The sequence below is a fragment of the Suricata suricatta genome, chromosome 6 (assembly GCF_006229205.1).
Source record: "Suricata suricatta isolate VVHF042 chromosome 6, meerkat_22Aug2017_6uvM2_HiC, whole genome shotgun sequence".
NCBI lineage: Eukaryota > Metazoa > Chordata > Mammalia > Carnivora > Herpestidae > Suricata > Suricata suricatta.
The window spans coordinates 87,728,697-87,750,190 of record NC_043705.1 but is presented as its reverse complement, the minus strand read 5'-3'; the positions used below and the strand labels follow the sequence as shown (position 1 = coordinate 87,750,190).

Below are 21,494 nucleotides of genomic sequence, written 5' to 3'. Positions count from 1 at the left end.
GGGGCGGCCATGTTAGATGGGAGGGGACCGGTGGTGGTGGGTCACTGAGAGGGGAGGAGACAGGGCAAAGGGCGAGGGAGCCGGGCCGGGGGCGTTTCGGGTGTCCGAAGGCGAGTCCAATCGGACCAGGAAGTAGCTCAGGGGAGCCAGACCCCGACCCACCGCTCTCCCTTCTCGAGCAGAGGAGGCAGGGAAGTACCGAGGGCAGTCTAGCCGCCCCTGGGGGTGGTTCCTGGGACTAGATGGAGCTCAATCTCTGGATTCTCCCTCTTTCTCGGCCCTACCCTTCCTGACAAACACGGCCGCCAAACCCTGTAATTGCTTTCCTCTAACCCAAGAAAGCAAACCTTTTTGCTGTTTTCTGAGCGGGTTTGAGCCTTAAGACTACCTTAAGAAGGTACTTGGATAACTAGCAGTCTGAATTTCGGCACCAGGCCTCAGATAGAGGCGCCAGGCAGGGAGGAGGAAGTTTTCTGCTTCTCTGGATTTTGCACAGAAGCCGGGACTAGAAAAAGGCGAGAAAGTTAAGAGCTGGGTGGGGTTTTCTTTTTTTTTTTTTTCCTTCTTCCATCAGGGTACCTTCTAAAGATCGCCCCTAGACTTGCTTGTCCTAGTCATAGGAGTAATTTGCCTCTCCTGCTAACATAAATGTGTAGCTCACGTGAATCACCTTCTTGAGAAAACTGAGCCTTGAGAATATTATTTAGATTTGAAGGCTCTTTAGGACTTTGTCTTGTGACTATCCTGCAGGTGAGGAATAGGATCAAGATCGGACTTATTTTCTTTTTAAAAAGCAGAAGAGAAGACTTCTGTCTAAATCTGGTCGTCTATGGTAAACTGGTTGTCATTTGATTGTAGTTTTAAATATTTTCCCCCGGTTTTGTTTTTTCATCAAAAATAGCTAGGAAAACACCATAGATGAAGGGGGAAAAGATATAAGTAATTAGGAAATCAGTTATTTTACTTTGTTTCCTGGTATTTTGGTATCCCATCGGCCTTGTTAAATGCTTGATTTAGCTTTATGTTAACATCACCTTACAATCTGTAACTGCGCTGGTATTGTCAAGGGAACCAGGCTGTTTGTTGATGCATTTTTGGTTAAGCACTTAGGGTATCCGGCGGAGGCTATCCAAGAGTTGACTGTACTTAGCAATTGACATGATCTCCTGTTTTAACTGGAGAATAGTAGTAATCAGTAAATAAATGATTTGTCAATTTCTGCATTAATTTGATATGATTGACTCAGTACTGTTAAGAATGATATGTAAAAATGTAACCCCTGATTTTTTTTTAATGTTTTATTTATTTTTGATACAGAGAGAGACAGAGCATGAGAGGGGGAGGGGCAGAGAGAGAAGGAGACACAGAACCGGAAGCAGGCTCCAGGCTCTGAGATAGCTGTCAGCACAGAGCCCGATGCGGGACTCCAACCCAGGAATGTGAGATCTGACCTGAGCCGAAGTCGGAGGCTTAACCGACTGAGCCACCCAGGCGCCCCCCCCCCCTGATTTTTTAATAGACTTCAGTTCTTAAATACAACTTTTACAGCAAAAAAAAAAAAGGATTAGCTTTGCTTTTTTTTTTTTTTCCTTAAGAATGGCACAGAGAGGGGTGCCTGGCTAGCTCAGTGGGTAGAGTATGTCACTTTTGATCTTGGGCTCAAGTTGAAGCGCCACATTGGGCCTAGGGTTTACTTAGATAAATTAAGAATGACAAATAGATTCAGCAGGCCTTATTTGAGTACAATTCTTTCATGTGACTTACATACACAACTTTGGGATTTTCAGACTAGTAAGCATCGAAGAGGCCAAATACATCCAGAAGAAGAGATTGTGGATGTTCCACTTATCCCATTCTCTGTCATGACAGGTGAAATCAAACTTCACAAAGATTATGGCCTGCTTTGTTGGCTGGTTCACTGTGTGTGGGCTCTTGAATGCCAGTTTAAGAAGTAAAAGAATGTCTTGCATGATTCCCTGGTGGTGATTAACTATACAAGTGACAGTGACAGTCAGTGAGTTTGTATGTTTATTCTATTAATGTAACAGTTTTTAAAAGATGAAGAGTTGAATCCACCATTTGCTTTTAAAGTTTAGATGTTAGTCAAGATTGACAATTCTGTGACTTGGAATGAATCAGCAGAGGTTTGCTTCCCTGTGGGTTTTGACTTGGATGTTTGGGGGAAGAATTCTCTTTCATTGTATTCAAGAGTTCATCCAGGCTTAGGTAAACTCTTAGGTGACATCATTTGTCAGGTCATTAAGTCTGATGATTTTAAGGTAGGGGTTGACAGACTTTTTCTGTTCAGGGTCAGATGGTAAATATGTAGGCTTAGTGGGCCATGTAGTCTCTGTCCCAACTAGTCAGCTCTGCAAATTGCACAAACAGCCATGACAGTATGTGTGGGAGTATATTGTAGTAAGATTTATTTAAGCAAACCTGCTGCGGTGGAAGGTTGTAGTTTGTCACCCCCTGTCCTAAGACCTCAGTCACTGCGTTTTAATTACTTAGATGTCTAGATATTACAGCATACAAAACATACATATCAGGTAGTAATTGGAACACTTGCAGAATGTACGTATCACTTGACTTGAACTTTTAGATAAAGAGCACATGGTAGCATTGTATTCTGTATTTTTATTTCATTTGCAGATAGATGTTTTCCTGAAAAAACATTTTAAAGCAAATGTTGGAACATTAAGTCCTATTTATTTTAGAGATGCATTCTGATTGAAAAGATTAGGTTTTTAAGATATGATACCTAAGGGGATGGCTGGGTGACTCAGTTGGTTATGATCTCACTGTTTGTGAGTTCGAGCCTTGTGTCAGGTTCTGTGCTGACAGCTCAGAGCCTGGAGTCCGCTTGGGATTCTGTGTGTGTGTGTCTCTCTCTCTCTCTGCCCCTCCCCCACTCACTTTCTGTCTTTCTATCAAGAATAAATAAATAAACATTAAACACATTTTTAGAAAAAGATACCATACCCATGAACCTTAATATAGGTAAGGGTATGGTCCTATTGACGTCTGAAAGTGCATTTAGCATATCATTCCTAATAAAACTGTGTATAGCCATTTGAAGAGATGTCAGTGAATAGTTGACACACTTAGCTCTCATATATATCATATAGTTAATTTGGAAGTCATGCTGAGAGTACCATTGCTTGAAATGTTTGTGAAATTACCTAAATAGGGTTGGATACTTTTTCACACAAGACCCCAAAACATACAGATTGCTACCCCTTCCCTTCCTTGGAAAATGTCAAGTGGTGCTAAGTGCTTGCTGAAGCGTAGATGCCAAAACCTTAATTTTAACTTAATTTTCTCATGGGTAGCTTTTTTGCATAGTTTCTATGTAGTATTCTCCGGTTTTGTTGACTTGAACTGGGTTTCAAGTGCAAGCATGACAGTTGAGAATGGAGACTATATTGATCTCTAGAATTGATAAGCATCATGTGGCCTACAGTCTTTTTTGTAGTTCTAGTTAACCCTACTGTTTGTCTGGGTGACTGTGGGTAACGCCACTTATTAATTTGTAATGGGAGAGATTAATGTTCTCTGTCTCACAGTAGGATTGGAAAGTGTCCATTACTGTGTTCTCAAGTTCTTATACTTTAAATGTGTTAATACTTCCAGCTGCTTGGAATTACCTCTCAATTCTCTATTTGGTTTTCTTTCTCATACTTTAATTGCCTCTCAGTTTATCTTTGTTAGCACTTGTCCTACTGTATTTATCTACTTATCTATGTCATCTATCTGGTGAGCATGTTGAGATCAGAGTCTGCTATTTCTATATCCCCCGTGCCTCACCCTGTGCCCAACATCTTATAGTGCTTGTGAACTGGTTAAATAAATAAGTGAACTGCCGAAGACTGCTTATCTGGAAGGCAATAAGTCAGTCTATTATTAGTAGAGATGTTGGGCTTAGTTGGAAGGGAGGAATTAATCACCATCCACTTCATTTAAAAATTGACTTTTTAAGAAAGTTTATTTTGATGATATCTGAAAATCCCTTGAATTCGTAAAAAAAATTTTTTTTTTCCAGATACAGTCCATTAGTTTAATTTGTTGAATATTCCTTCTAGGTGCATGCATACAGACACACACCCACACACTTAACACCCCTGCGCTTCGTCCTTTGGATTTGTTGTTAGCTCTTGGCACACTTGGTCTCTGGGCGTTTGGCACATGTGAGTGGACTCTTCCTTCCTAGAGGTTTGTGATGGTTGTTCATCTAGACAGCAGGGTTCCTTGTCTCGGGGGAGCACTGTAAAACCATTCCGGCTGATAAGTCTGATTCGTCCCAACAGGGAGGGCCCGACTTGGAGTTTGTCACAGGCACTGCAGTGGCACGCGGCGACTGCAGGATCATCCCATTCCACTGCCAGCCAAGCATTGCGTGCTTTTCACTGGTTCATGACCTTTCTTCCAAAATCTGTATGGGAGCTTTCCTCCCTAAACAACTTTCTCATTCCCAGCAATTCTCATCGATCATCCTGCTGTTCTGTACATTTCCCCCACCTCTGCTATTCTGTCCTCTTACACCAAACCCACGTTTACATATTTTGTTACAAAGTCATGTTTTACCTATTTATCCTTGGGTATTGTTGACTCTGACAGCATTAGGAGCTTGCTGACTTTGTGTCCTCCAGTTTTCTTTAGATTCCTTTTGTACGCTAATTTTCTTTAGTGTATAATGCTCTGCCTTTGAGAGTTAAAGGTGCTTTTTTTTAATTTCAGAGAGGAAATTCCTTCCTTGCTACACACTATTCCTGATGCAGTTTGCCTTTCCTACTATATTTTTGCCATTCACCATAAATTGAAAGCATTACAAAATTAAAACTGCAAGGGGCGCCTGGGTAGCGCAGTCTGTTAAGTGTCCAACTCTTGATCTTGGGTTAGGTCATGGTCACATGGTTCGTGTGGCCATGCTCTATGTTAGGCTGTGCTGACAGCATGGAGCCTGCCTGGAAGTCTCTTTCTCTGCCTCTCCCCTGCTCAAGTGTATGCTCGCTTGCATGCTCGCTCTCTCTCTCTCAAAAAAAGAAAACTTTAAAAATATTTTTTAAAAAAGGTGACCATGGACTAATTAAAAAAAATAATAAAACTTTAAGAAAAGGTCCTTTATGGTTTGGGGAGTAAGTAGGGGTACGCCTTGTGTACTCTTATTCAAAAGATTCACTGTAGAATTCTTTTAAACCGCAAGGCTTCTAGCTTCCTACTTGTGTTGTATAAAATTTCCTACTTGTAAAAAGATTTTACTGTTTTTTTGAAATGCTTTTTAGTAAGCGTTTCCATCCTTTCTATTGAATCCCCTGCTAGAGTTGCCCATAGACTAGTAGAGGAGACAGACGTTGCTGCTCAACAGTTGGATACTATTTAGAACATGTTCTGAAAGTATGGAAGAGGGAGTAATAACTCTGCCTGTGAGGTCTATTTGAAATTGGGTGGTTTTTTGTTTTTTGAGAGAGAGAGAGTGCGCACGTGTGTGCTCTACTGGGGGAAGAGCAGAGAGAGAAACAGAATCTGAAGCAAGCTCCATACTCTCAGCTGTCAGCTCACGTAGGGCCTGAATCCATGAACCATGATATCATGACCTGAGCTAAAGTCAGAGGCTTAACCCACTGAGCCGCCCAGGTGTCTCTGAACTGGGTTTTGAAGATGTAGCAAAGGAAGCATTTTAGTCCAGTCAAGTTGGTATAACAGGTGCATGTGGGAACGCCTGGCTGGCTCAGCTGGTAGAGAATGCAACTCTTGATCTTGGGTTCAAGAGTTCAAGGCCCACATTGGGTATAGAGCCTACTTAAAATTTTTTTTAATGTTTTATTTATTTTTGAGAGAGAGAGAGCATGAGCAGGGGAGGGACAGAGAGAAAGGGAGACACAGAATCTGAAGACAGGCTCCAGGCTCTGAGCTGTCAGCACAGAACCCGAGGCGGGGCTCAAACCCATGAACCATGCGATCATGACCTTAGCTGAAGCTGGACACTCAACTGACTGAGCCACAGGCGCCTCAGAGCCTACTTTAAAACATTAAATAACAATTTGTGGGATAGGCTTGGGTATGAGAAGGCTTCACCTAAGGCATGGCCACGGAGAAGGGATAGATGGAAGGGGAGGAGACTACTTGATGAGATTTAGGAGGAAAAAAATAAAAAGTTTTCCCTTTGTCCTCTACTTTCCCTGAGCCTGCCCTACACTGCCAGGTCTCTGGTCTCTTTTCTCTGTAGCTCTGACTTTGATTAGATGCTCTTTTTCCCCCTAGTTGTTAGTTTTTCTTTTAGTCCTTCGTCAAAGTCTGATATATCTCCCTTTTCTCTTATAATTTGTCAGTACCAGGGTACCTTTTATTCTGACCAAATGTGTCTCTTGCCTTTATTTCACTTCCTTGCTTCCATCCCTTTCTTTATTCCTTTAGAGTTTCTTTCTCCCCCCCCCCTTTTTTTTTTACTCTTTTCCTTTTCCTTTTGCTTTATTTAAAAACAAAAACGTTCTTTTACACAATCTGCTTTTTTTGCACTGGAGCAGCAATATATGTCTGAGTTGGTTTCTTTTTGGGAACTCTTGTGAGATCAACTTGTTTGAAACCTATCCAAATACTAATTATCCATCTCTATGAATTTCCTTTTATGAAGCATTTTCCTTTGTTTCAGAGATGCCATTTCTCATAGGTTACAATGCAAAATATAACCACTTACAGGTTTTGTTTTCTCTCTCTCTTATGCACCTTAAAATTATTCTGTGATGAGATCCAATTCATATATCACCTTTTCCTGAAGCTTTCCAAAACTTACCCAAGTAGAGGTGGTAGTACTCTTCTCTTTAGTTTTAAAGTATTTTCTAACATTTCCATTACCCAAAAACTTCCTTCATGACCCTGCTTCACCCCTGGCCCTAATCACTGATTTACTTCCTATCGCTGTAGCTTTCTCTTTCCTGGAATTTCTTTTTTTTCTTTCTTTTTTTTTTAATGTTTATTTTGAGAGAGAGAGAGAGAGAGAGAGACAGACACACAAAGAGCAAGTGGGGGAAGGGCAGACAGAGAGGGAGACACAGAATCCCAAGCAGGCTCGAGGCTCCAGGCTGTTAGCTTAGAGCCTGACAAGGTGCTGGAACCCAACACGGACAGGGAGAGCATGACCTGAGCTCAAGGGGGACCTTTGACTGAGCCACCCAGGGGCCCCTCCTGGAATTTCATTTAAGTGCAGTTGTAGAATGTGTTGTCTTTTGAGTTTGTCTGCTATTACTTAACATAATGCTTCTGAGATTTCAGGTATCAGTTGAATACTTGTTATTGTATGGATGTATCACAATCTGGCCATCCATTTGGGTTTGCTTCCAAATTTTAGGCCGTTGTGAATAAAACTGCCATAAACATTCATGTGCAGATCTTTTAAATACCTCTTTTATCATTAACTGTCTTTGATTTGGAGGTCCATTTGCAGAATGCTTACGAGTAAAAGTCCTGGAGTTAACTCTAGTGCTGTGGTTTTGGCAGTCTGTTAGTTTAGACACCTCATCTGTAAAATGCAACTGGTAGAGATTGGAGCAAGCTGGAGAGCATAGGCCAGCTTAAAGGAATAATTCATTTCAGTTTGAGTGATTCACTTCAAGTGATCTTGATGGAGATATGTACCCAATGGTACATATCTTTTTTCCCCCCAAGAGAGTGGCATTTATTAATAGGTTTCAGAAATTTTATATGAAATTTCCAATTTAAATGCTGGCAGTTAAAATTTAATTTTTTAAAAACACCATTGTGTAAGCTGAACAAAACCCATATGGGGGCCTTGATTTGTGGCTGCAGTCCAGTTTGAGACCTTTGTTTTAAATCTTCAGTTAACTTTGTATTTTGTTTTAAATTATATATTTTCCTGGTAGAGTGAACTTGGTAGGATCTTGCTACCTAGTACGTTAGCATAATAACTTGCTGGTTGTCCAGTCTCTCAGGTTAAAAACTAATGAATTACTACAGATGACTTTTATTCTTTCCTCTTGCAGGAGGGTTGTCAGAATTCTGAGTGTTTGATAGGGTGGGATCAGGTTTTTTTTATTCTTTGTACTTCTCTGATAGCTGCTGATTTTATTCAAAGTTCTGTTTTCCCAGCAATTGGGATAGTCCATCTCCTTTGTTTGGCTTATTCTAAACCCTATTGAGACAAGTATAATATAAACTGTGTTTGTATTTATTAGAAACTATGTATGGTATTATGGATACAAAGGTAATTTTAAGTAAGTCCATTCCCTTGAGTTACCCATAATCTATGGTGAAGCTAATACAACTATGAGATACATTGTATGTAATTGAATAATTAGAGCAATAATCTCTCTGAAGAAGGCCTTTCCCCTTGTAATTTACTTGCCAATTTTTTTTAAGTGATCTCTACATCCAGTGTGGAGTTTGAGTTTTCAGTCCAGAGATCAAGGGTCACATGCTCCATTGACTGAGTCACCCAGTCACCCCTACTTGCCAATTCTTTATTGTTGTGTTTTGGTTTTCTTTTCTTTATTTATTTTAAATGTTTATTTTTCATAGAGCATGTATACGCACTGGGGTGGGAGGAGGAGGGGCAGAGAGAGAAGGGGGCAGTGGATCCAAAGCAGGCTCTGTGCTGAAAGCAGAGAGCCCGATTTGGGGCTTGAACTCACAAACTGTGAGATCATGACCTGAGCTGAAAGTCGGCCACTCCACCGACTGAGCCACCCAGGTGCCCTTATTTTATTTTTAAGTAATCTCTATACCCAATATAGGGCTCAGACTCAACCCAGAGATCAAGAGTCGCACTCTACCGACAGAGCCAGCCAGGTGCCCTGCCAATTCTTCGTTGTGTACAGAGATGACTAGTTGGCAGCTTTATGAATTACTTTGTAAATCCAAAGATTCTTTTGCTGATTAAACCAGCATAATTGACAGTGACCCTCATAAAGGCAGGACAAGGATGTTAAATGACCTGTGTTACCTGTGTATTCCTTATACACCCTAGTGCCAGCGTTTGAGTTTCTGTGATAACAAGTGTGGAGTTTAGACAACGTAAGACTCTGAGTTGAGTTCAGGTGTATACCTTAAGTAGCTGCAACACCCCAGGAACATCTTACAACAAGGAAGAAATATTAGGATAAAAATAGCCATAATTTATTGAGTATCTGTTTTGTGCCAGGGCACATATTAATTAATGTGAATCACAAAATCCCTGCGAAGTGAAATGGGGAATTCTTGTATTTACAAATAAAAGAAGGCCAGTAAGAATCTGGAATGACATTCCAGATACTCATAAAACAGAACTTTTTATTTTTATTTTTTTATTTTTTTAATTTTTTTTTTTTTTTGTGGCCAGAACCTTTTATTTTGAATCTAGAGTTTGCTTTTCACAGAACAAGCCTTTGGAGTATAGAGCCAAAGAGGCAGTCAGCCTTTCTCAGTGTTAAAGAAAAGACTACAGAACTGCATTCACAACCTCATTGTAGCCATATGCGCACACCCCCTGTAGCAGCTGTTCTATAGCCCTGTGCCGGTGGTATAGCTCATTTCACACAATAGAATTAGAAGAGGATTTCAAAATTGTTGATTATATTTTTTGCTACTTTGAAAAGTGCCCAATCTGTGAAAGGAAGGAGGAGACGAAGTTTGAGGAAGAGCCCAGATTGCTGATAACAAGAGCGCTGAAGTTGTTAGGGTGGGTACAGAGTGTCTTGTGATGGTGATTCCGCTGGAGTCTTGCAGGATGGTTCAAGTGTGTTTGTTTGCCCCACTGTCTGTTTCCATGCTACGGCCTTTAATCCTATGGTTCCCTTTTTACACTTTGTAGATTTCTGCTGAAGAGTTCAGGAAACTAATGATTCTTTAAAATTTCAGTGTTTAACCTGCATAAAATATTTTGTTTTAATTAAAAATGGGCATGGGAAGAGAAAGAACATTGTGACATGTATCAGTCCAGTGCTTGGATTCAGTTGCTTTAAATAAAATTTAATCCTACTCCTTCCTCTACCCTCTCCTCACTAAAGGAGAATTATCTCTGGTCTTCAGAATCGACTGAAATTCAAATAATACTTTTCCTGGAAGTGTAAAAGAAAAATCAGGAGTACAATTTTAAATATTTTTATTATATGATACTACAGTGATTCAAGACTCAAACTAACAAGCTACTACTAGATAACTTCAGACCACATAAAAGATGATCAATAAATATCCATTGCCTTTGAATAATAACAGGGGGCCGGGGTACCAACCTTCCCCTCCCATGCAGTTGAAAACCGCGTGTAACGTTTGACTCTCCCAAAAGTTAACTATTAATAGCCTGCTGTTGACCAGAAGCTTTACCAGTAACATAAACAATTGATTAACACTTATTGTATGTAATATATATTTTATACTGTATTCTTTTTCTCTAACGTTTATTTATTTTTGAGAGAGAGAGACCAAGCACATGTGGGGGAGGGACAGAGAGAGAATGAGACACAGAATCAGAAGCAGTCTCCAGACTCTGAGCTGTCAGCACAGAGCTCATTGTAGGGCTCAAGCTCACAAACCATGAGATCATGACCTGAGCTGAAGTCGGACACTTAACTGTATTCTTATAATAAAGTAAGCTGGAGAAAAAATGTTCTTAAAATCATAAAGAAGGGAACATACATTTATAGTACTGTACTTACTGAAAATAATTTATGTATAAATGGACCCACACAGTTCAAACCCATGATCCAAGAGTCAATTGTACACTCAATGACTGACTTCTTTGTATATAAAGAAAGTTGCACCTCTGACTCCTTATCCAGAAAGACTTGTGATCTTAGGGAATTTCCCATTCATTGTCTGTCAACTCCTGTCTGGGTGTCTGTCCTGAGCAAGGCATTGCTTTTGGCACTGTGGTGAAATAGAGATGGTTGTTCTCAAGGATTTTACAATCTGGTAGTGGAGACAAAGGATTGAGGAGGAAGAAGAAAAAAACCATCATGAGCGAAGGCATGAAAGGCCAGAGCCTCACTGTTAGAAATTCTTAGTAGAGTCAAGTGGGATTTTGAGTACTTCAAAGGTTTGGTATATTTGAAAGATCAAGCTAATATTAGTGTTATAAAACAGTAGTGGAAGGTGGGATTGGAAGGATAGTTTCATTATATCTGGGTATTTTGAACATTATCCAAGAAATTTCTGGGAGTCGCTGAAAATTTTTGATCACGATGCTAATACAGAGTGGTGGTTTAGGGAGAAAATACAATGGGACATAAGAACTGGAGAGAGGAGTTGGTGGCAGGAAGGTCTGCAGGGCAACTACTGGAATGGTAAATACCCAGTGATGGGGCCTAAGGAAGGGACAGATGAACAGATGCATGTGTGGCGGGAAGTTGTCAGCGTATGTTTGTAAAGAGAACTGTTATGATTTAACAAAAGATTTGAGGAGGAGGGAGAGAGTGAGGGTTGAGGTCAGTGTTCATGGCTGGGTGTCTGAGAGTGGTGGCACTACTGACAGAATGGAAATGTCTGAATAGGAAGGGGACAGGTTGTGTCTGAGGTCATGGGATGGGGATGAACACGGAAATACCCGGTTCTCAGATGGTAGGGCTTGTGCATTTACATATTTAGGCTAAAGGTGTGGATTTGGGAGTTTTCTGGAGATGTACTGAAGGTAGAGACAGTCTCTGTAATGATAGGTTTGCACAGGGGCATTTACTGAATGACCTCGTATAAATCTCTTATCCTTGCTGAACGTTTTTTTTATTAACGTAAAAATGGTTGGACAGAGGTTATGATGGGATGGCAGTGATGCTAATATGTACCCAACTTCACCAAGTTTTATGAAATGATGGGATATAGCAGTGTGCTTGTTGTCTGTAAACAGTGATACAGATGCAAACTTGTGAATGTTTTGTTCCCAGTGGTAACCAAGTGTGGCTGGGGTTAGAAATGCATTCTTTAGTTCTGTCAAAAACTGTCTCATTCTCTTACTCTTGTGCTTTGAACAACTTAATTGACAGGTATCAATGCTTCAGAAGGCCTCTAATGTCTTTTTGTTAATAGTTTTAGAAATAAAAAGTAGTTCTTCCTGTTTAACTCACATTGATCCAGACACCTGCTTTAATGGTCTTTGTGTTTGGATCCCAAAGGGTTTTAACTAAGCTCCCATATGTTGTTTCTGTAGGTCGAAGATTAAAGTTGGGCAGAAGCTTTTGGAAAGGAATCAAATAAAATTCTGAGCAGTCTTGTGTCTTCCTCCAAAACTGTATTTCAAGGAGAGATCATTTTTTAGATATAGTATCTTTTCTTAGCTCCTCAGGATTCTCAGTAAAATGTAATTATTTTAATTAAATGTTTGTGGCAAATGTAACTCAACCTCCGTATTTTTAAAACTCTCTGAATGTGAAGATAAAAGGGGACTCTTAGGTTTACCCAGGAGTAAAGAGTTTACAAAGTAGGATGCTGGGTGGCTCAGTTGGTTGAACGACCGACTTCTGCTCAGGTCATGATCATGCAGTCCATGAGTTGGAACCCCACATGGGGCTCTGTGCTTTCAGCTCAGAGCCTGGAGCTTGCTTCAGATTCTTTGTCTCCCTCTCTCTCTACCCCTGCCTGCTTGTGCTCTGTCTCTCTCTCAAAAATAAACATTAAAAATAATTTTTTTAAGTTTACAAAATGTTACAGTGGAAGGATCATGTCTGCCTAAATAGGGTCATGATAGGTACTGCTTGGCTAGGAAAATGATCTTTTTTTCACTCAATCTGAGGGAAAAGATATGTCTTCTCTTTACCCGACTCTTTCCTGAAAGGCCAGCAGCAGTAAGGTTTGGAAAATACATAATGGAAGTCTTTTGCTAATAATTCCAGACATAAAGTATAACTATCTAGTTTGAAGTGTTACCTGTTTTCTATATTTTGGAGTCCAGAGAACTGCTGTTGAAGGGTAGAGAATAGCAATTCACGGGATTTGTTCACGGGATTTATATTACATAATAGAGGGAGACTGTGCCTCACGCCATTTGCCCTGTGTGTTCCTTGCATAGGCAGTGTATGCTTCCTAAATGGGTTAGACATTTGTGGATCTCTGATTTCTGTGCCATGAAACAGGTAGGGGCTTGATTAAGCATCTGAAGAACTGTTTTGTTCCATGGAACTATTTTGTTCACTATTCTGCACAGTTTTCAAAAGGAATTGTTGAGTTGGACACATGAATATGGCAGGATGGATGGAATGTGGCTGATGGTGTGCTGTACCACTGCATAAACTTAAATTACGAGTCAATGGAACTTCCTTCCTTCCTTTTCCCTTCCCTCTGCTCTCCTTTCTTTCATCTTTTCTTGGGGATTAAGCTTCAGGAAAAATGATTTATTTAAATTAGGGGGTCAGGACAGTCAGCCACATCTTAGAATTGTGGATCTGGTACAGTTTAAAGATAACAGAGAGAGAACCCAGAGAGAACTGCCCACATGAAAGAAATGATGGGCATGAACCAACAAAGATAAGGAAAAATCAAAATAAACATGGTATATAGATTATATAACAATGTAAGTGTGTTGACATTTCTTACCTCAATAATATTGTAAAATATTTTTCATTGTAAAACAAATTTGGCCATTTAAACCATTTTTAAGTGTACAGCTCAATGCCATTCAGTACGTTGACATTCCTGTGCAGCATTTCCAGAACATTTTATTCATCCTAGGCAGAAACTCTTGTACCCATTAAACAATAACTCTCCCAGCCTCTGGTAACCTCTGTTCTACTTTATGTTCCATGAATTTGCCCATTCTGGTACCTCACATAGGTGGAATCATATAATATTTGTCATTTTGTGTCTGGTTTATTTCACTTAGCATAATGTTTTCAAGGTTCATCCATGATCAGAATTTCATAACTTTTGATAGCCAAATAATGTTCCAGTGTATGTATTACTACCTTTTGTTGTTGTTTTTGTTTTACCACATTTTGTTTATCCAGTCATCTGTTGATGCCTGCTGGGGTGTGTCCACCTTTTAGCTATTGTGAATAATGTTGTTGTGAAAATGGGTGTACAGGTACCTGAGTCCCTGCTTTTAGGTCTTTTGGATATATAGCCAGATGTGGAATTGCTGGATCATATGGTAATTCATGTTAAACTTTGTGAGGAACTGATAGATTCCCAGCTGCAACACTTTGCATTCCTACCAGCAATTACACAAGGGTTCCAATTTTTTCCATATCCTCCTCAGTGTCCTCCACTCGTTATTTTCTGGTTTTTTGGATAATAACCACCCTAATGGATGTGTCAAAGTATTTGGCCTCTGCTCTGATGAATGTTGGATAACTCAGAAGTGCTGCCTACAATGTGTGAGGAACCCATTCCCATGGGTTAACTAAAAGGGAGCAGCGACCTAAGTTAGTGCCATAAAAGGGTAACTGTAGGGATTCTGGCCATCACATATAGTAATGTGCTTTTCCAAATTTTTTTTGAATGCTTTTATTTATTTTTGAGAGAGAGAGAGAGATCACGTGAGCAGGGAAGGGTCAGAGAGAGAGGGAGACTCAGAATTTGAAGACAGGTTCCAGGCTCTGAGCTAGCTGTTAGCACAGAGCCTGATGCGGGGCTCGAACCCACTAACCGCACAGGATCATGACCCGAGCTGAAGCTGGACGCTCAACCGACCGAGCCACCCAGGTGCCCCAGTATCTGCTTTTTCATAAGACATTTTCATTGGTAAATTGGTTTATAGTTTTAATCTTTTAAAAATATGTGGACTCTCAGGAATTGCCTGGAACCCTCAGATTTGGAAGGGGCACAATTAAGGGGCTCTTGGATATGTGTAAGCTGCTTGGGTCACTCCAGTCAGCTCTTCAGTTTGGCTTTCAAAGTTTGGATTAGTGACTTGAGCAATCCCAGGGATGAGCTTTTGTAAAAGCCTTTTGGCCTTACCTGTCATCTTACTTCATTCATCTTTTGACTTGCCTAATGTATATAGTAAGCCTCAACATATTTTAAGTGGAGAACTGAAAAAACCCTAGGGAAGGACTTGGTAAAAAAGGGCTGTGAAAGGTACTGAGTTGTGGTTGTCGTCAAGTGATACCGTTGCTACTCATAAATCAGTCATTTGCTCCATCTCATTTGTAGGGGAGGGAAACTTTTCCTTTCCTCCCTTATAGGTTCTTTGGCTGGTGTAATAAAATTAAATTGGCACAAAGCAGATTAACAGGAGAGAGAAAAAACAGATTTTAATTTTATATGTATGGGTGCTCAGAAAAATATGATACTCAGAGAAGTGACCAAAGAAGGCAGCTTTTATAACTTTTAGACAAAGGAACAGTAAATCTGTTAAGAGTTGATAAGACAAAGATGGTTGGGCTTGGGATTGCAAGTTAATGAAGAAATAAGGTTTATTTATACAGCCTTCATGGCCCTGAGTTGCCTATCTCTGGCAATAAGTATGCCTTCTATGTCCCAGGTGCAGGGAAGGTACCTTCCACATGGAGAATTTATTTCCTACTTTCAGGGGGGCAGAAGAGGGTCAGAGTGGCTTTCTTGTACTGGCTATTTGTTGCGTACCTTTAATTAAAAATAGTATACCAGGTGGCATATTTTGGGGTGGCCTGCCCTGGATCCCATCACATTGCTTCAGAGAGCTAATTTTCTGTTAACAGTATTTTCTTGTGCCTAGGAGCTGTTGATTAGTTTTGAATGAGCCCAGGTACAGAAAATGTTGGCAAATACCTCTTTTTTAAAAAGGTCATTTATTTTGAGAGACAAGGAGCGAGTGAGTGCAGATGGGGGAGTGGTAGGGAGGGGGAGAGAGAGAATCCTAAGCAGGCTCCACACAGTGAACGTGGAGTCCATTGCAGGGCTTGATCCCATGAACTGTGAGATCATGACCTGAGCCAAAACCAAGAGTCAGATACTTAACTGACCCAGCCACCAGGTACTCCCGTTGGCAAATATTTCTGATGGATGACAGTCTTCTCTTCCTTGAAAAGCCCACAAAACTATATTGGGAACTGGTGAGCCAGAGCTATGAATAAAAGGAACTCATAACTAGGGGAATAACTTAGCCTTTCCTTTAGAGTGGTATTGTTGAAGAAACTCTATTCTTGAGGTCTCCTTAAATGCAGGGTAGAGGATTTTAGGATCAAGTAAATTTGGGAAATGGTATCTGCTCTAGTCACCTATTGTTGATTTATGATTAATGCACATTAGCACCTAGCACCTTAAAGTTTGCAACAAGTCCTATGTAAAGGTAGTATAACACTTTTATTTAATGTGGTGTTTTACAAACCTCATAACCCTTTTGTTGAATAACCGTTTAACATGCTTGGAACAAATACTCTCCAGGTTACACACTGGGAAACTAGACCATTGCTTTTAAAGTACATAACTTTAAAATATCAAAGCTTTGAGTAAAATATGGATATTCTTGAGACGTATGAAGGCTTTCTGAAAAGCCAATTATTACACTTTTCCTCTTGTTATTTGCCCATCTAAACATTAATGTACCCTCTGTATATGGTACCCCTCTACTTTTGGGTGGGGAATTTAATTGTTCATGGTTGTTTCACAATAAATGTTTGGAGTGGTACCAAGCATTTTGGAAAATGGGTACAAAACCTTGGGAAAGAAGATAATTGGTTGTGACCTTGGATCATTAGTTTGAGAGACTGAGAGAGTTTATCACTGAAAAGAGGTTCTACTGCTTGGGGTACAGTTAGCTCTTTGCCCATCCTGTTTGCTGCTACCTGAGAGACTGGGAGAAGCAGCTCAGGGCCTTATCCCAGGAGAATGTGCTCTACTCTTTACACAGTGGATCCCCTCTCTTTGGGAATTGGTGTCTTTAAAACATTCAGCCTTGCTGTCAATAGCTGTCACAGATGTTGAGTTTCTGAGACAGACTACTGTGGAACAAAATAAATCATTGGCAAAATATACCTATTATAATAATCACATTTCAGATTTATTAGTACATCCTAATTTAATATCTCATTCAATTCTCATAACATTCCTATACATAGTTAAAGGAGAATAATTGTAATTCCTCAGTTTGGGTGCTAAGGCATACATTTAAATAACTTGTTCAAATTTTTAAGACTGTTAGGTTTTAATTATGGGATCAAAACTGGAATCCAGGTCTCCTGTCAAGTGCCCCAAACAAATGGTCTTTTTGCTAATTGCATTGACAGCCTAGTTTTGATATCCACTGTTTACATAAAATTTTAAATAAAAAAGGTTTCTCCTGCTATGCAAAACTAGAGTGCTCTTATGAAACCTTTCGTAAGCTGAAATGTCATAAAATGAGGAAGCAATTACCATTAATCATGAGGAAAATTTTTGAGCATTCCCAGACCCAAAAAATAACCTCTCCTAGGATTTCCTGATACCTAAGAAACAGCTTGCTAACACATGCACAAAATAAATCGAGGTAAAAGCACAGATGCTCACAGATGCTGCTCAAGCGTGGCAGCTTGATGCTGAGATGCTGCGTGTGGATCCCAGGGAAGGAGCTGGTGAGGCTGCTCTTGCTGCTCTGCTTGTGGTGTGTGCTGCCTCTTTAAGGGCTCAACAACGGTCAACACTGTTTTCACCTTTTTCCATAAAAACTAAAGCTCTCTCTGGACTTCTTTCAGTTAGCAAAAACCAGTACTAATGCAGGTCTTTTGTAAAAGCGAGATGGTATAACATGAATTTCAAAAAGTGGGATATACCCGTATTTGTATATGGTTTTATGGCTTAGAGAATTCAGTGGCCAGGAAACCACTGTTTCCAGTAGTATTTTCTTTCTAGAAATGAGAAACATGAGGCTTAGAAAGATTGACCTACTCAGTGTTGTATAGGTTGCAAGTGAGAGCTGCAACTAGAACTTAGCCCCTTTTTTGGTCTAGTGTTTCCCTGATAAACCAAGTTGTTGGTAGCGGTGTCTTTAGTAGATGTCAGTAAGTATTTGATGAATAGAACTTAATTTTTCTTGAGACTTCAGCCCTGTTGCTTAGTAAGGGTAAACTTCAGGTTTTAGAGAGTATCAAACTTGTCTCCCAAGTCCATACTAACCCAGTTTGTTGAATGCATCACTTGAATCATAACTTTTTTGAGTCTAAAGTAATAGGTCTAGAAAAGACAACTGACCTTGTTTTTCACAGGAATCAAGGGAAGAATTTGGACTGAGATTATGTATCAGCAGTAGGACCAAGGCTATATTAGGAGAAGCTGGACCAGAACTGGCCTTTGGCATGAGCAAGGAATAATCTGGTTAGACTGTAGCATTGGCCTGAGATGCGTAATTATTGAGATGTTACTTCTGTTTCTAGGCCCAGTCTGGGCCCTTAATGGTGCTTCCTAGGCTAGAACCGCAATGTAGGAATGACAGCCTACCACAGGGGAGAGCCCAGCAAAGATCCAAGAAATACAAATGGTTGTCAATTTATTAATGTAAAAAGTGGAATAATTATTGAATCCCTTGTTGACAATCTCTTATTTGTTCAGCAGAGGCCTTTGAACTACTCTAATGGTCTAGTCCAGATAATGTTAACTGTGGAGCAGCTCAGCTTAAATTGGTGCTTCCAAGAAATGATACTCCAACTAGACTGGATGAGAGCAAAGAGTTGAGTGTAGAGCTATGGTTCTCAAATTTTAGGGAGAATCAGAATTGCCTAGAGGGCTTGTTAAGAAACATAACTGAGAGAAACACTCCTAGAGTTTCTGCTTTAACTGGTCTGGGCTGAAGTCCGAAATTTTGTACTCGTAACACATTTCCAAGTTGATGCTGATGCTGCTGGTTTTGGTATCATGCTTTGAGGACCACTAGTAGGAAAAGTTGATAAAGTGGGTATATATAGCTGTTTAGTCCTTCTTAATTAAGGCCTTTGCAGAGAAGGGGAAAGGGAATTAACATTTCAATTTAAGTCTCACCACAGTCAAGACACTGTGCAAGGTGATTTATAATCATTATTTAATTTAACCCTTGAAACCCCTCTGCAGAGTAATCCTTATCCCTGCCCCCCCCCGCCCCCTGGCATAAACATGTTATTAAATAAGTTATTTAAAAAAACTTACTGGAATATTTCTCATTTCAAGGAAAGCTTTCAGTTATAACTCAAAGAATAATGTTGCATATGCCATTATGAATGTGAATTTATTTAATGCAGAGGATGATGTATTAAATTCTATTGTTGACTTTTATGTATTCGTTACTCTTGTAGAATTATATGAGAGATGAAATGTAGATCAGTTTCACAGTATTGATTACACAATAGATGGAATTTAATGTTGAGACATTATAGTTTCTCATATAGAACATAAAGTGATGGGACCTTTATTTAATGTTAAATATCTTCAAATCACAGGAAAAGATAGGCTTCAGCTAGTTTTGTCAAGTTGGTTTTTCTTTAATGTTCCCAATTGGTTATTGACCTATCCTATTTTAGAAACAAATAAAGAGAAGGAACTTTCAGAAAAATTACTACCAAGAAATGCCAAATTTTTGAAATTGCAACCATAAGACCTACTCCTTTAAAATGTTCTTTGTTAGTGTCATTTTTGAAAGGTCAACTTATTTTTAATGGAACTCAGTGAAGTTACTTTGTGTTGTTGTTTGACAGATTCACACAGAATTATTAAAAAAAAAAAGAAAGAAAGAAAAAAGAGCAGTGATCCAAGCATTTGAATTGAAGGCATTCTGGTAAAACCTGCCATTTATTGTGAAAATCGTCTTTGACCTCGAAATTAAAAGTAAAGCTGGAAAGGAATTTACAAACGAGGAAAAAGAAAAGTTTGGGATCGGACTCACAGGATCTGGGCTTGGAAATGCCTCAGGTAAATGACAACAGAGTAGGTGCAAAGTTTTATATTTTCCACTGCAGAAAAGTCCATACCACTGATTCTGTAAGTTCTCTGAATCTTAAACACAACTTGACAAACTCCCTTTTTAAGATGTTTTTACTTATGATCTCAGCTAGCTTTGAATACATGTCCTTCCTTCCATTGCTTCTATTTCCTCCTTTGCTACCACTTTGAAATTTAATGAGCTTCATATGGGAAACGTGGGTGAATGAAAAGTTGATTCGAAGGGGAACAGATCTGCTGGCTTTATGGAGGCTAACCCAACTCCCCTGACAATCAGTGTGCCACAGAAAGCCCACTTCCATCTCCTTGTCTACTTCTGTTTCCCAGCTGTTCCTTTCCATTTATGTCTATTGAATTGGAAAATGTGGTTAAAAGGAAATGGTGAGAGATGTCAACCTCTCTTTCGTAAACACACTTATATTCCCATACATACATATACCTCCCATAAAACATTTCTGAATGATTATATCTATTTATATTATGGTAACTACTTAGAATTGATCATTTCTGGTTTGAAGCAATTTCTGGAAAAAGTAATGAAGTCCTTTGAATCCCCATTGCACATCTACATTTCTTCCTGTCCCCCTCCAGTGGTTATACCTGCCCCCTTGCCTCTTTGTGTTTGTTCAGTGCTGAGGAGAAGTCTAGAAATAATGAGAGCTCAGGGACTCTTAGGTGCCTTTACGTGGGGCCAGGCAGAATTACACCTTGCGCACAGAAAATAAGCAACCTGCTGGGACTGTGCAGGGGCTCAGAGGCAGACAGTAGAGGCAAAGAAAGGGGATTTGCGGGTTGATATTAAGAAGACCAGTGCCTGTCTCCACCCCAGTCTCTGTGCCAAGTAGACTACATGTACTCATTTAATGAATTCTTTCCCATTCAAAGTTTAATTTGCTCTTTGTTGAATACTTGAATGTAGAACTATAAAACACTTATTTTGAGCATGTGGCCTGGTACAGTTGGGGAAAATCAGAGAAAGAGAAGAATGGGTTGGGAAGTACTGATGAAGAAAACCATGATAGGAGAGGGTGTAAAGAGGCCAGTCTGTGATAGAAGAGAGACATACAAGCAAGTAGGCTAATATAGTTTTTTAAAGTATCAGAAAGAACTTGCAGAATGACAAAAAGGCAGAGACAGAATTTTTATTCTTTCCCATCGTCTTCCTTCATTCAAGTTAGATTTTAAAGTCTGGCCTTTTCACTTGTTTGGCCACTTAGGAGTGTGAGTCCCAATTTCACTCTGGAGTGATTTATGTAGATGTTAAAGTGGAAAAGGGGGATTGAAGAGATGGAGCATCAACTCTGGGTGCCAAGTTTTTCCCCCATAATTTATTACAGAATGAATGGTACCCTTTTCTGGAGTCAGAATTTTTTGGCAGGAGGGGGTGGGGTACCAGGATTAAGGCTACTGAGCTCATGCCCAAGCGTCGGGTGTCACCAGTAGGATTTTTGGATATTTGGCTATTCCTATCTTCATCACATTCTTGGAGGCACTTGTTGCACTGTGGATGCCCAAACTGGCAGAGAATTCTCTGCTTTCCTCTCTAACTCAGGAAGTTAGAAGAGGGAGCATTGTTAGAGATAGATTTGAAGAAATGTCATATAGCTGAATAAAAGTACTCATTAAGTAGTGTGTGCTGATTCTAGTGGCTAAATAAATTTTAGTTTTTAGAAGTTAGATATTAATAACACTTGCCACTATTTCTTTTCCTGTTT

The 21,494-nt window shown here is 39.7% G+C and overlaps 1 protein-coding gene across 3 annotated transcripts in view; it reads left to right on the top strand.

The window, feature by feature from the left end:
- CREBRF (CREB3 regulatory factor) overlaps positions 1-21,494 on the top strand; it is a 55,955-nt gene that overhangs the window by 832 nt on the left and 33,629 nt on the right. For 2 of the 3 annotated variants that reach the window (XM_029942842.1, XM_029942844.1), the window contains exon 2: positions 19,536-19,749. The exons of the other annotated variant lie outside the window; for it this stretch is intronic. In XM_029942842.1, coding sequence (XP_029798702.1) covers positions 19,741-19,749 — 9 coding nt within the window. In that variant the 5' untranslated portion in view covers positions 19,536-19,740. The remainder of the gene's footprint in view (positions 1-19,535; positions 19,750-21,494) is intronic. 3 annotated transcript variants of the gene reach the window in all.